General features: G+C 48.9%; 2 protein-coding genes across 27 annotated transcripts in view; both read right to left on the reverse strand.

Moving 5' to 3' along the window:
- Positions 1 to 540: 540 nt before the first annotated feature.
- Positions 541 to 6,427, reverse strand: bmp8a (bone morphogenetic protein 8a). Its single transcript, XM_070547284.1, has 7 exons — positions 5,860 to 6,427; positions 3,896 to 4,088; positions 2,723 to 2,871; positions 2,467 to 2,646; positions 1,934 to 2,010; positions 1,370 to 1,480; positions 541 to 836 (listed from the first exon to the last, which is right to left on the reverse strand). Exons 1-7 carry the CDS (start codon positions 6,287 to 6,289, stop codon positions 687 to 689), a joined length of 1,290 nt encoding a protein of 429 aa, XP_070403385.1. The 5' UTR covers positions 6,290 to 6,427; the 3' UTR covers positions 541 to 686.
- Positions 6,428 to 11,037: 4,610 nt separating this feature from the next.
- macf1a (microtubule actin crosslinking factor 1a) overlaps positions 11,038 to 15,525 on the reverse strand; it is a 172,815-nt gene continuing 168,327 nt past the window's right edge. For 20 of the 26 annotated variants that reach the window (XM_070547282.1, XM_015974126.3, XM_054745416.2 and 17 more), the window contains 4 exons: positions 14,367 to 14,584; positions 12,810 to 12,932; positions 12,226 to 12,328; positions 11,038 to 11,517 (listed from right to left, as the gene is read on the reverse strand). In XM_070547282.1, coding sequence (XP_070403383.1) covers positions 11,270 to 11,517; positions 12,226 to 12,328; positions 12,810 to 12,932; positions 14,367 to 14,584 — 692 coding nt within the window. In that variant the 3' untranslated portion in view covers positions 11,038 to 11,269. The remainder of the gene's footprint in view (positions 11,518 to 12,225; positions 12,329 to 12,809; positions 12,933 to 14,366; positions 14,585 to 15,525) is intronic. The other 6 variants (XM_054745424.2, XM_015974124.3, XM_054745425.2 and 3 more) reach the window with 1 other exon arrangement.

The following is a 15,525-nucleotide window of genomic DNA, read 5'->3' on the forward strand; positions in this document are numbered from 1 at the left end:
TCTTAATCACCGATAATCACTAGACAGCTGTTAAAAGCTGCTCTCCTGCCCTTAGTCTGGGAGAAGGTACAGGGAAGTGTGGGCACAAAGGTGTTCAGGCTTCTCTCTTCTCCTCGTGTGCTTCGTTTAGTGGTACTTTGGTGGCTTTGACTCTTGTTCAATAGGGTTTCTGGTAAACTTTGACTTTGGGATCGGCCTTCGACTCCGCTTTGGACCCCCCCCCCCCCCCCCCCCCCCCCCCCCCGAGCGTCTCTGCTTAACAGGACGTCTCTCATTAGTCTAGTGTTTTTTGTTTGTAAACGAATATCTTAGTTAGTTAGTTCTCCTCCTCCCAGCCCTTTTGGCTTGGCGCTTCTTGTTATCCTTTTTCCCTTTTGTATATAGCGGCTCTTTGTGTTTGTTTAATAAAATCCTTTGTTGGAGACACATTACTTTGTTATTATGAAACCCACACACTGTTTCTCTTACTCCCTCCACCACATCACTCCTAGTGAGCGGAGGGACGTAACAACTTTATTTATTAAGTTGCACTTGGTATAAAATTCATTACATAAAAGTGTTAAAAGCAGTTGTAACAAAGTGCCGGATGGATCCGGAAGCAGCATTTAAACCATGTGTGATACACTTGCTTGTGATTTTGTGTACTTCACAAGTCCAGTTTATCCTGGTAGACTTTCCTGTTTACTTCATAGACACCCACAGGTCTTGACCACCATGTTGCGATGCTTTTTGAGGATGACGTTGTTGTTGTCATCGTAGAACAGGACCGAAATGGGGCTGAGCTTGGTTGGAGCGCAACAGGCTGTAGGGACTTCCTCTGGCTTCATGAGGTGGACCTGCCAGACCCAAAACACACAAACAGGCTGTGTTTAGATTTGGCCTCCCAACTCACGAGTCGAGTTGTAACTGATGTTTTACGATTCTGTAAAAGCCGTTTCATTCGTATCGACTTGTGGCCAACTAGCACAATGCTCCAGATGTGACCCAGAAGAACGCCATTTACCTCCATAAAACGATGACAGGTTCATTGTGAACAAGATGGCAGCAGTGCAGCATGACCCTAAGTGTTTATTTATCCAATTTATGAAAACATCACGCTGCTCAAGACTAATAACCACGAAATAATGACAGTAAGTGAATCTAAGTGGGTTGCTAGTTCTGCTCCAGAATCATATAAATGCTTCACACGTAGTTCACATTCAGATATCTAATTTCTCTTTGTTACAAAAGATTATGACCTGAGATTTCAGTCTAAAATCATCAAACTACGATATTTGAAATTCATCCTAATTAAAGCTTGTGAGTTGATGAATTATGTACACTTCAGAGTGAGCTGAGTGCAGAGGTGGTGTGTGTGTGGCGTTCTGACCACGAGCTGGATCAGGGCGTGGTTGGTGGCGTTCATGCAGGAGCCCAGAGGATAGATACACTCTCCATCACAGTAGTACGCCGAGTATCCGGTAGGAGCCAGAACCCAGTCCTGAACACACCCGGACCAGAACATTTATGAAGGACAAACAAAAACTCATTCATGTCTGATTAAAGGGATTTACACAAACACACCGTCGTCTCAATTTAACAGATATGACTTCATTTTAAATTAATTTCTAAATCAAGTAAAAACTATCAAATTTTTCACCCAAATTTCTAAATTTCCAATTTTTTAAAGAATCAACAAGAGTGTTAAAAAGACGTGGAGGTCACACCAGTCTCAGAGTAAAAAGAGTAACTAACCATAATCACTACCGCCACCTTAACCTAACTAAGTCTTACGGGTTGTTTTCCTAGTGAGGACGGCCACCGAACATGAAAAATACTACGTATATAATTAACTCATGTGCAGTGAATGTTTGTCAACACAAAATACTAAAATGCAAAAGCTAATTGTGTCCACATGACTAATATTCTACAAAAATTAAAATCGGAAGCTCACCTTCCATCCCAGGTCGCTGAAGCTGACGTAGAGTTCGTGTTTTTTACACGGCTCGCCTTTACTTGCAGCACTGCGATCTGAACAGGTGGGAAAACACATCAGAACACCATGAAGGTACTTTAATATTTACTCTTATCACCTTCACTCTGGTTTTATTAACTTCAAGTTTTTAACAAATCAAAGATGTAATTAAAGGGGACAGAGAATCTTAAACCAACATTTTCTTGTTTGTGAGTAAGGACAGCTTGGGTGGTGAAAGGGTTAAAGGCGTGTGTGACCTACTTCGTATGTAAATTAGAAAGTTCAAAAATGCCAGAACAAGCATCTTTTCTGAGAAACCTCTTATTAAAACATCGTAATGAGGAGCCCTTCCTCCTCCAATCAGAGCCTCCCGTGTCTGAGGCCTTCTAGTTTAAACCAACCAATCAGCAAGCAGCTCATTAGCATATTCAAGTGCAGGCCAAGTGGGAGGGGTAAACAGCTCAGCCTGCGTCAGGGCTCCTGAAGCACACATGTACTCTCTGAGCCCTTACTGTTGATGATGGGGACCGGGAGGTCGTATTTGTGTTTCTTCCTCCTGGGGTGGGGCTTGACGGCTCGCGGTGGCCGACACGGAACCTGGTTCTCCCTGAAGAAGGTCACCATGAAGGGTTGCTTGGACCCGGGGCCCCTGCGACCCACCAGGCCGATCCAGGCTGCAGACAGGGATCGGTCTGAGAGCAAACAGATCTCAGGTCAGCTAAATGTCCCAGACCGCACAACGAATCCGTGGTCCAGCAGAGCGCTCACCATCCTCCGTCTCTACGTAGAGGCGTATGCCCAGGTTGCTGCGTGGGTGGAGCAGCCAGTGGTTGGAGGCTGAGGTGACATCGAAGGCCAGCCAGCCCTCCTGGCCCGCAGGAACCGACTGCATGTCCAGCAGCACCAGCTCCAGCTCCCTGGAGGTGAAGAGACATCCATTAAACGTATCGTCGCTGTCCAACACCCCCCCCCCCCACACACACACACACACACACACACACGCAGAACACTACAGACATCAATAATAAAGCATGTCATTACATAGTAGTAAACTTATACAGCTGCCCTTATAAATGTACTATTGAGTTTTTTTATTACAAAAGCCTAAAATAAAAAACTGCGAATGACCTCATAGCCCCCCCCCCCCCCACCACCACCACCATACCAAGGTTTCTAAACAGCTTTTAATGAACTCTAAATGAAAACATTAACATCAGTTTTTATAATTTTAAACTTTTAGAGCTTTAGTTACTTGTTACCTTTAGTTACTTTACATTTAGAAGTACTGGAGAAGAGAGAAACAGCTTTTGATGGCTGAACTTTCTTCTGTCAGTTTCTGTAAAATGACTCTAGATGAATAATAACTGTTATACAAGTGGTCCACAGATGATCATTTAAACACTTGATTTCAGGAGCTTTTAATTATTAAAACTAGAAAAATACAATTTCTTCTAAAACTTCTGCTAATTATTTTAAGTTTTGTGTTTGTTTTTGTTTCTGATCTCTGGGGAAAAAAAGCTCCAGCGCGCCCGTTTCTGGAAGAGAGCCACATTAGAGGAGGCCTTCAGACGACAGGATTGGAGTCCTACTTCCTGATATGTGGACATCTCTCCTCTGATTGGCTAACAGCAACACGGCTCTACCGCTGACTGTCTGCTCTGCAACGTTGATGTTTCATCTCCACCAATAACACAAGCCTGGAGGAGCTCTGCTGTGTGGTGGAGTTGCTAATGCTAACGATTAGCTTCTACTAGCAGAGACGTTCTGTGCCGTTTCCTGGACTAAACCAACAACAGCCTTCCCTGTCGTGAGTCAAGATGGGTGACTCCATGGATGTTAGTGACAGGGTGACGTAGATGAGTTTCACCGTCTGTTTTCTATCAGAAGCTAAATAAAGAGCGTCATGGGACGAGGGGGGGGGGGGGCGTTACTGGAGAATACCTGTTCCTGTTGTCCCGTTTGATCTCGTAGACAGAGATGTGCAGAGTTCGATTGGCTCTCTGACCGACTGTCAGCGTTTTGTAGATCCGAAACTCGGCCGCCGTCACTGCCTCCCCCTTAGGGAGGGGGGTGAGGTCGAAGCGAAACTCCTTCCAGTACGGACGAGGATGCAGGAGGTCACGCTCCTGTTCCACTGCACAGACGGAAGGAATCCGTGTTTCAGCACAGCAGAAAACAGTCAGACACCCTGAGAGAGGAGCGTTACTGAGCTGTTTAAACAACATCAGAAACCAACTCAGACAGGATGGAGATAAAAGATGAGACACTCATAGGTTAGCCACACACACACACACACACACACACACACACACACGGCAGAGTAATTAGAGACACTTATTGCTGTGAACCGCAGCTGCTGCTGCTCAGTGCTAGCGAGCACGCGCGCGCGCACACATGCACATGCACATACGCACGCACACACACACACACACACACACACACACACACACACACACACACACACACACACACACACACACACACACACACACACACACACACACACACACACACACACACACACACACACACACACACACACACACACACACACACACACACACCACTAATTACGGGCCTGCTGGTATTTTTAGAGCTTCGGTTCCACAGAGATATTTTCATCTCGATTCGGACCGTTGCGTGTCGGTGGGGCCTTTAATTCTATCCAGCTGTTCTGTCCCATGACACACACACACACACACACACACACACACACACACACACACACACACACACACACACACACACACACACACACACACACCTGATGCAAAAGGTTTCCAACCTGAAACAAACTTGTGAAATCCTTTTGTTTGGATGGGAGGCGGAGACGGGATTGCCTCACAGAGCAGAGCTCTGAAACAGGAAACCCTTAATCCGAGAGGAGCTCGTGTCTGAGCAGACAGATTATTCCCACGGTGAAGTGAGCACGGCTCACCGTCCAAACCCCAGAGGAGCAGAGAGGAAGGAAGCCGCTGGGAAGAGGATGTTTAACTTTCATGCTGACAGGGAGATAGGCATCGGCCAGACGGACCCACGGGTTCTGGAGGCCAACAGCATCTCCGCCACATCCAAGAGACAAAAATAAGAACCGCTGACAGCTGGGTTTGTCTGACAAACCCAACGAGACCAGACGCCACACGAACTAGCATGAAGATGGAATCTAGAAGAGCCAGATGGTCTGATCTATAAACGGACACAGCTCATTACAGTAACGGTCGGGGGTGCACCGATGTGGAAACCGGACCGATAACAGCAGTCCTCATCAGATGCTGACCGATATTGGGTTTTTCTATTGCTGATACCGACGCCAACATGTCGAGGTCAGCCGATGGCCGCATTGTGTCGCCGGTTTCTTTGGGATGATTTTCACATCCAGATGTTTTCCGCCCCATTTTCATGCTAAAGACGTCAGCTGATGCACAAGGTGACTGAAGCGAAATCGGTTTTAGAAATCTGAATTGAACCGATCATTAAATTTCAACTTTGGGATCAGCGTTAAAATCTGGCATCTGTCTAGAGTTGGTGAAACAAACACGGGAATGTTCCGATCACATTCGTTACCGAGTCCGAGTCATTTCATGTAGAGTATTTTCTGATTCCAAGTCCCGATCCGATACTTCCGCAATACATTAAAATAAGTACAAATGTTTCCCTCTCCAGTTTTGTTATTCTTATTTGTGTATTTCTTTAGTTTATCTGCCAACAGAACTGGAGGAGGACCCTCAAACCCGACATCCAGAATCAGATTCTTAAAGCTGTTCGGACACTAAAGCAGTCCCAGTTTTCTTCGGTGAACCAGAATCGGCCAAAGCTGATGAAACCGGAGCGGTTCGGTAGAAGAGCCGGTATCAGCTCTGAGAAACCTTTGTTTTTATGAAGATCACCCGGTTGCCCTCACTCACCCAGGTTGACGAAGCTCATGACGGTGTCGGCCTCGCTGACCACCGCTCCCAGGGGAGGCGTGTGCGTGCTGAGGGTCGGCATGGCCGCGTAGCTGACCTGCGCTGCTGCAGCTGCTCCAAACCTCCCTATTCCAGGTCCGCTCACCTCATTCTCGTTCTCGTCTTCGGCCGACATGGCGTGGTACAGATCCAGCATGAAGAGCGGCGCGGAGGAAGGCGGCCGAAGCGGCGGGTGGGGCCTGGGTCGCCCCGGCAGGCCTAAGATGTTCAGGATCTCCTTCTGCATCTCCTTCTTCTCACGGCCACTGAGGCGTCTGAAGCTGGAGTGGACCACGGCCTCGGCCTGCTGACTCCACAGCGAGACGGAGAGCAGGAGCAGGAGGAGCAAGGTGGAGGCGCTCTGCAGATGGAGGAGGTGATGCAGGGTCATCCTAAAGGAGGCTTCTGGAGCGTAGGCTCCTCCGGGAGTGTTTGGACGAGCTCCGGCTGTGGACAGGATGTGTTTACTGCCTCTGTTTACTCCTCCACCTCCTCTAATCCGAGAGTCTGAAGCCAGTCCGCCTCTCTCCCTGCTCTCAGTCGCGCAGCAGCAACATAATTACACGCTTTGGGAGCCGTTTTCAGCAGAGGCAAACAGAAAACGGCTTCAGACTTTGAAGCTGTAAACTTGGAGGATGCGCAGTAATTTCAGGTGCAGGAGTGGAATTAGAGAGCCTCGTCATCAGGTCTGCTGCTGCAGTCACAAACAAGCTGGAGCCTGTACGCTAACCCTAATCCTAACCCAACGAGCCTAATCCGGACTAGGAGCTCTTTCCTGACTGCAGCAGCTGAGATGTTCCTCCTCTTCTCCGTGAGCTTTGCAGAGTGACTCCTGAGAAGTTGTTCGCGAGCAGGAGGGAGCTAATTGCCCTCCAAGCCGCAGCTTCTCCTCCTCCTCCTCTTTTAACTTCTCTCCCCTTCATCATCTCCCTCCCAGCGGTCTCTCTGGGAGACCTCATCTCTCTCCTGCTTCCCTCCGCCCATCTATCTTTTCATCTGCTCATGACTGCTTCCTTTCATTGCAGCTCGGCGTCGGGTCTCTGGCAGCCCGACGCTCTCTTTGATTGTAAATGTTCTGCGAGGCTGTTATTTATCTACAACAGCTGCTGGATGCAAACACTCAGAGCTGATTACAAACTTGAGCTGCTGATGAGTTAACGACGGCCGGCCTGCAGCAGACCAAACGCCGACACACTCGATCACGTAGGGATCCACAGCAGAAGGGCTCGGAGGGGAGAAACGATTCAGAAATAGCCGAGGTTCAGCCCTGCGCCCGCTCATGTTTGTGCTCTCTGCTCTTCAAAGCGGCCCGGGTCTCGCGGTCTCTCTGAATGGCACGAATAACACGGACCAAACCAGAGCGGCCGGCGTTCTCCCTGCCCCAAGCCAAAGGGCGAGTCCCGAAATGCCAGGAATTAACACTCTGCTAGTGCTGGTTTACGTCTCTCCACACATCTGCAGCTTTTACAGGATTTATCTGGACAGATGAAGGGCAGAGAATGAAGAGGAGGAGGAGAAAAAAGAGAGGGAATGTCTGCCCTTGAAACCAAAGACATAAAAAACCGACTGGCGTTCCAGGGAGGAAGACGTGGTGAAACAGAGGGAAGACTTGTCATCAGACGGAGACGTCCAGGATGACGAATGGACTGCAGGAAGGACGGAGACCGAGTGAGAGTGTACACACAGCTGCAGAGGGAGGACTTTTAAGCAGAAACAACGTTAGAGTCTGCTGCCGGGTTCACTTCGGCTCTGCAGAGACCGGAAGATCCAGCCGGATGCGTCTGTACCTCCAACATCTCAGTCATGGAGAAACCTCCTTACCCTGAAGGCTGCATCTGTTAAACTCCCTAAAACTGCTCCTTTATATTAATGATGTGACATTTTTATCAGTAAAATATGAAATTATAAGCAATAAAAAAAGGTCAGAAAACTTTTACTAAAGACAACAAAAGTTATGACCCTCTATAGCCAGTGGAGTGCATCCTGGTTCTGGTGGTGGTCCTCCAGCAGATCACCCGAACCAGCAAGGACTTCGTTATGATCAACTTTCAAATTAAATAAATCTTGTCTGACAACTCAGACGAACCAAACTGTCCAGGGCATACGCAGCATTACACCCGCGAGCTTCCCACCGGGAGCGTTCCAGCGGCAGCTGAATCATTCCATGCAGCTGGTCATAAAATCACAGGAGAGTCGCAACACCTCGCGTGATTTCAGCACTCCCCAAAAGCTCCGTGGTTCATTTCCCGTCCTGTTTACCTCAGCTACGGAAGTTCCAGCAACTGGAAATCTGCACCCGACTTTTGTTTTGAAAGTTTCAGGAAGTTTTACGCTGCTTTTGTGTTCGACTTCCTGTCTGACCCGCCCTGAAAGCTCCGCTGGGTTCACCGCTGGAAGCTCAAAGCGTTTCCTGAATTTTTAACAATAATTTATTTCTAAATAAAAGTGAATTATTAGGAGTTCAGACATTTTTACTCTTTCAAAGCTACAACAGCAAATCTGCTAAACAAGCTAGCTTAAACATGTTCGTGCCTCTTAGCGTTCTTAGCGTAGCGCTATAAATATGTCGTGGAGGAGATTTTAAATAATAAAGTGGTTCTTTCTCAGTTTTCTAAAAACTTCCACCAAAACCACGGCTTGGACCTCCAGGTTGTGTCTCACCAAACCGCGGCGCTTCCCGCTTCCTCCGCCCAACGACACCCGGGTAGTGATGTGTCGGTAGCGAACGAACCGGCTCTAAGAGCCGGCTCTTTAAAGTGAACGACGAGAGCCGTCCCCTTCCCTCCCCCCTCCACTCGTGCTTTGGTGAAAGCTACAGGTCAACATGTGTCCAGACTGTCCACACACAGAGCAGTAGGGGCGGGGAAGAGGGAGGATCAGACTCAGACACACAGCAGAGAACGTGCGGGCGGAGGGAGACGAGAGGGAATGAGGAGGAGGAAAAAGGCGAGCGAGAGAGAGGAGAGTGCGACGAAGACGGTGAGAAAATGAGCGCCAGCAGTCGGAAAGTGGAGATTTCTTAAAGTGTTCAGTTATTACATCCATATAAATGATAAATATTTGATATATATCATTTTTTTACATTAGTAAATCATTTTACATATAGTTTAGCATTATTTTGGTTATAAATGTACTCAACGCAACAGAAAATCTGAGGAGCCACTTGGGAGCCGAAAGAGCCGGCTCTCTAAAAAGAGCCGGAATTCCCATCACTACACCCGGGAGGGAGAAACGGCTTCAGGAGCAGGGCTGCCAACTCTGGCGCGCCGAGCGTGACACACACGCGTTTGGCCTTCACGCCACGCCTCCAACATCTGAACATCTAAAACCTCCACAGTTCACTTATCCAATCGTTTCATCGGGAACACCAAACACATTTTTATAGTTATAGGTTTGCAATCTGAAAATGGAATAAAAATGTCGGCCTGGCAAAGAGCTGCTGGGAAAACGGTCCTGAGCGTGGAGGCAGCTCTAGATGAGGAGGAAAGGAGGACCCATACAAATGAGGTTAACCATGAATAAAAAAATACTGTAATACTGGGATTATTGGACCCCCACCCCTAAACCAGAATAACCTCCTCGGTGCTGACCACCCTTCTGGACTCAGATATTCAGCCTTTTCACAATATTCCAGTTATGAGATCAGCTGTGAGCCGTAACCATCACGATTATAACAAATACAGGCTGGAACATCTGGATTTGTCGGCGTCTTTCTCATAGATTAATCTAACCTTTTAGGCTGGATTACTCATGTCTGTGCAGAGATTTAGCTAATAAAATAAACTCCATAAAAATTTAACTGTAATAAATCAGATTTGTGTGTTTTCCACCGATCGTCCATCGTCCCGAGCCACGGACCAAACCAGACGTTTGAGATCAAATCAAGACCAGAGTCAGATGTACTGCAAGCATATTTTAATACAAAAACAGAAAAAGGTTTATAATTTTAGTTCGTTTAATTTTACACATGTACTACCCCCCCCCCCCCCCCATCACCACAGTAAGAGTGCATCCTCAAAAGTAGGTACTCCTCCCCCGTGTGCCCCCCCAGAGAGACAAATAAATAAAAATCACCTTAAGATGTCGTCTTACGGTCACTTCATTAGTTTCATAATCTCTTACGAGGAGAAGACGAGACAGCGGCCCCGCCTTGGACAGGAAGAGTCTAGAAGAGTCGCCGGGGAGGGACACGACCCTCTGTCATCCATATTTGTAGTTCTCTGCAGATGAAGGGCAAACCCCTTTGGTCAGGTCGTGGTCGTCACTAAAGAGCGTTCTCGATAAGGCTGCTGCTGATCACCGTGTTGCAACAGAACCGGACCGGAGCCTCCCTGGTACCGGAACTCGCCGCCATCGCCGACAGGAAACCGAAAATAAATAAATCTCTTTCAAGCTAAACAACAAACGTCCAACTGGATTATAAATTAATCAGAAAAACAAACAAAAACAAAACATTTGCATACAGTGACTCAAGTCAATGACCTCTTGTTTCCGGTAACAGACACACACACGATGCTCCTCGTGTGTGTGTGCAACGGGGTCGCTAAGGGCAACAGACAGTTAGTGCATGCTGGTTGTCACCATCGGTTAGGTCACACGTGTCGTCAGTAATGTGCTGTTAGTCGTCTACTGCTAGCGTGTGATTATTCTGTGAGGACGCCACGCAGCGCTCAGCTGGAAAGCAGACGTGAGGCTGATCTCCGGCGGTTGGGAGGAGTCGGCGTGAGTGTGTTTGCTCTCCGCTGCACCGCCACCGATCCTCTGACCGCCTGTGTGCGTCAGACGGCGTTGTCTGCCTCCTAGCTCAGCTCACCGCTGCTGAAGTGGCTGTTTTCTCGCCAGCCAGCCCAGGGAAACGACATGGCAGTCGGTTGCATATTTTCTTTTTTGACCCATCCTTGAGGCATCTGGCCCACAAGCCAAAAAAAATTCACCCACAGTTCTCTCCGTTTTGTGTTTGTGCAGCTGTGGTGGAGGCCGCCCCCCCCCCCCCCCCCCCCCCTCTGGAGAAACGGGTTAGCTAGTCCGTCCGGCACTCCGGCTCATCAGGACAAAGTGTGCAGCATGAAGTAAGGCAGCATCACGTCAGGTCAGGCGGTGTTTGCTTCCCCGCCACCAGGGGACGCTCTGGGAGGCAAACGGGGTCTTGAAGGCATAAAGTCAGTGTTGACCCCAGACTCTTGTGCAAGTTCAGTCTATCTCAGAGACGGGGAGAGGTGAGACGGACACTCACTCAGACTATACGTCTCACGCTTCCCTCAGGAAACATAAAAATTCAGTCACAGCGCAGAAGTTCTAGACGAGCCCTCTGGATGGAAGTCCAGAGCGACGCTGGTGCGTGCACGACGGCCATGACACCCCGACCTCAGGTTTACTTCTTTACCAATCCCGGGGTCTTTGGGCTGGGGGTCTTCTTGGAAATGGTCGGGATCTTGGAGGGTTTGGCTCCGCTGCCAGGTCGTCTCGGGGTGTCTGAAGTGTCGGAGCAAACGGAGCGAGCGTCCTGAAGTTCTGACGCGTCAGAGGCGTCGCTGCCACGGCGACTGCTGGCCCTGCTGCCAGCTCTGCTGCCAGCGCGGCTGGTTGGACCGCTGGCTGTTGCAGCTCCTCGCTTTGGATCTGAGGGTAAAGGTTTAAAAACAGGTCATCTAAAGTCAGTCTGTATGTGAAACAATAAAACTCTCCTGAAGTGGTGAGTCACAACGAGTCTGATTGGCTGGCCTCAGCGGCGCGGTTAAAGGTGCGGTCGGAGACGTTTTTAGCCAGATTTCTGGAAATGTTTTTGACACGACTGGACCACAGCCCGTCTCGCCCCGCTGCTCATTACACCCTCTAGGTGCACGAAACGCCGCTCTCGGCTCGGAGCAGCCAGACAGGAAGCTAGCTGCTCTGGTTCTGTAGGGAGACGTTTAGCTCACGGGGTCAGGGTTTCGGCGGCGGCGGCGGCGCTACACTGCAGCTTTAAGCCCCGCCTACAAAAATCAAGTTTAGCAGAAATGATAAAAACTTCATTGGATGCCAAATCAGGACACGCCTCCAAGTGTAGAACGCACAATCAAATTCTTTGCATCACTTCCTGGTTCTGCAGATGACCCCGCCCCCTTTGGGTGACGCCTAAAAGGTTCTTTGCATGTATAAAAATGCACACATTTAAAAGAAATCAGTTTTGGTGAAAACTCGTATTCCACCTGTTCTGCAGTGATTTAGAATGTTGTTCTCAAATAAACAACAAACAAATCTTCGTTCACGAGAAACAAAAACGCCGACCGCTTTCAGCTGGTTCGTACGTTTTAGACTCGCGTTCAGGGAAAAAGCCACGTGTCGCACCTGTTCGCTTGCTGCCGTGCGTCGTTCCTCCGTTCTCTCCGCTCAGCGAGCCTCGGCTGGAATGGAACGTGGGCCTCTTCAGTTTGGACCCGGATGTCGCCCCCTGCAGGAGAACACAGGAATTACCCAGATGGCTCTGCTGGAATTGGTAAACAAGTGAATTTTACGCAGAAATTTATCGTTTAATCTACAACAAAAAACACGTCACATCAACACTAAACGGACAGCGAAAGGTCAAAGTTCAATCCTGTAAAATCTACACGACAGAAAAACAGCAATAAGACTAAATTCTTATTTAAACTCTGATTTAGCCGGTTTGTTTGAACCTCCTGGGTGACTAGGACTAGTCAGACTTGAAAACACAAAAATTATATTTTTAGAACAATTTATTTTAAAAAAAATAAAATAATTAGAAATAAAAGTAAAATCTGAGGTTTTTGTTGTTGTTTGGGTAGAAATGAGCCGAGCCACGTTTTAAAAGCTTTCAGGTCCGTCCGAACACCTGAGTGTTAGTGCTGTAGCTCGCTCCGAGGAGTCGGGTGGGGCGGAAGGCGAGTGGGTGGGGGAGGGGGTGAGTGAGTTACCTCGTGCCCAGGGGTGCAGTGGTTGTGACCGAGGTCTGAGCAGCAGTGGCACTTGGTTGGCGTTGGAGTTTTACTGTGTGCAAGCCAGGGCTTGGCATAGTCACGCGAGTGGGTGAGGGAGGACTGAAGGGTGGAGGGAGAGGAGGAGCAGAGCAGAGCAGCGCAGGGCAGGGGGAGGAGGGGGAGGAGGTTGTTGTTGAAGCCAATGGTTTTCATTTTTAAAGAGTGAAACCGACAGAGTCGGAGGAACGTTTTAGCAGGATTTAATGACAGGAAAAGCAGCAGAACACAGAAAAAACAAACAAAAAGAAAATGTCACAGTTTAGGACAACAAGAGGATGACAACAGATAAACAACATAAAACCACCGAAAAACGAACCAGCGTCCTGCTAAGTCTACAGTTTCACACGGCAACAACTCGACTTTTAACCCTAACCCAATAATCAGAGTCCGCAGCGCGTCTACAACCTCCACCAGTTCAGTTTCAATGAGAACAAATCTAAAGTGAAGATTTTGAGACCAGATTTCAAACAAAATAAGAATAAATTTAATGTTCCAAGTTAATTTTAGCTGATTTATGCAGGAAAAAAGCTCCATCAGTAGCCTGGAAACTTAGAGCGGCTGCAGCAAAAACACTTAACCTGCAGGTCTAGCCGCGATCCACCGTAGCCTCAGCAGGTCCACCATTGGCCTGAGCAGTTTAGTATCTGACCAATCACAGTCCTGTGTTTGCAGGACAGGCTTAGCACCAGAGAAAAACTACAAAGATGGCGGCGTTTGTTTGGCATCAACTATGATTTGGGCTTTTCTTTAAGTGGAGAGCAGAAAGGGGCACTTTATCAGTCCTTAAAGGTGCAGTATGTAAGCATAGCGTGTTACAGTGAGAACACGTGTCAGAGTTGTTGCAGTAAGCACATTTTACCGCAGGACGTCATTTTTCCTTCATTTCTACATAATGCACCTTTAAACCAGAAAAGGGCGGATTCGTGTCTTCCTCAACGGTGTAAGGCGGACTACATCAAGGTGCTTGTTGCTCTGATTGGTCCTAGCGCTGTCCAATAGCGTGCAGAGACGGTCTGAAAGACAACCGTAATTCCCGCCTCATGATTGGACGGTTTTGCTGACTCTTGGCCAGATTATTCACATTAACTGGATGACTGACCCTGACCCCCGCTACCAAATCAGACTCATTCTGACCGTTTCTTCTGTCTGACCTCATCAGTCTCGCGTGCTCCTGGAGGAGCTCTGGTTCAGCTTTGGAGACATTAAGCCTCAGCCCTGAACCGTTGTGCTAACACACGCGTGAACGCTCCGGAGCAGCCTTTGGGTCGGCTGTTGTTCAGCCTCCGGTGACGAGATGCAAAACTGTAGAACTAAAGCAGGAAGAGCTGTTGTTGCGTCACACAGCACTTCTGACAAATGGAGAACATCTTTAGACGAAGACACCGACATGTTTGAGCCAGTGAGGATGAACGCGACCGAACCACCGGCTGAGAGGTAAATAACGTTAAAAACGTCGCCGAGGCGTGAGGAGAGGAAACAGAAGAAAAACAATACCCTGGATGACGCCGAGGCAGTCGGGGTGGCGGGGGCAGAGGGCGCCGAGGGGAGGGAGGCGCCACTGTGGGAGGCTGAGGAGGAGGAGCGGGTGGGGGAGGCGTTACGGGAGCCTGGTTTGGAGCGTCGGCCCCGGGATCGGAAGGCAGCCAGGCCCGTAGAGGCTCCCTCAGGAAGGATGAACTTCTCCCTCAGCTCCAGGTTGGTGCGGCCGCGAGCTGCAGACACAAGAAACAGCAGAAACATTAATCAGGTGTGGCTGCTCTTCCCCAGCAGGGGGCGGCAGAGGCAGCGAGCAGCATGGGAGGAAGAGTCGGTGCTTCCTCGGCTGCAGACATCACAGGTGGAGCGCGTTGAATTTGAGAGTGCACGTGAGCAGAGCGAGTGCTTGTGGAGGGTGGTTTAGCCGCGCAGAAGGAAAGTGAAGAGCAGCGAGTGAAAAGGTGGAGACGTCAGCTCCGTCCTCACAGGTGGGACAGCCTGAAGCTGCTTCATCAGCCGGTTTGTGTCTCTAAAGTTTAGAATCTGCTCAAACCTTCAGCAGAACTTCCTGGTTAAACAAAATACGGATTCTCATGGTTTCACCGGTTTTAAACACCTGGTTTAAACCCGTGGCAACGACTTCAGCAAATCTAAATGACCAGGACAGGTTCTCATCACAACTCCTGACATGAAAACTCCTCAGCGAGCCATGATGTTAGACAGGAAGTAGAGCAGCAGCAGCAGCAGACGACAAGAAGCCAGTCGCAGCGCGGGGTGGGGGTGCAAGGCGAGCGTCCACAGCCATCGCCCAGGTGCAGCTGGAACTAAGCGCTATTACAGACCCAGGTTGGCCCTGCCCAGGTCTTAGGCCCCGCCCACTTCCTGTTACACAACATCTGTACCTGACAGGAAGTCACACTAGTTTATTCAGATTTTCCCCCGAAGCTTTAAAGATGCTAAAGACCAGAAACAGGCCAAAATCCTGTTTCTGTTGGGAGTGAAAGGAAGCATGATGCCAACATGTGGACACACACGCATGCACGCACACACACACACACACACACACACACACACACACACACACGCGCGCGGAGTAGGGGTGGGAGAAAATACTGCTACCAACAAGAAACTTGGTCCAGAAGGTCTCAGAACATTTTTAATGATTATGTCTGATTCT

This window comes from Nothobranchius furzeri, chromosome 19 (assembly GCF_043380555.1).
Source record: "Nothobranchius furzeri strain GRZ-AD chromosome 19, NfurGRZ-RIMD1, whole genome shotgun sequence".
In the NCBI taxonomy this organism is placed as follows: domain Eukaryota; kingdom Metazoa; phylum Chordata; class Actinopteri; order Cyprinodontiformes; family Nothobranchiidae; genus Nothobranchius; species Nothobranchius furzeri.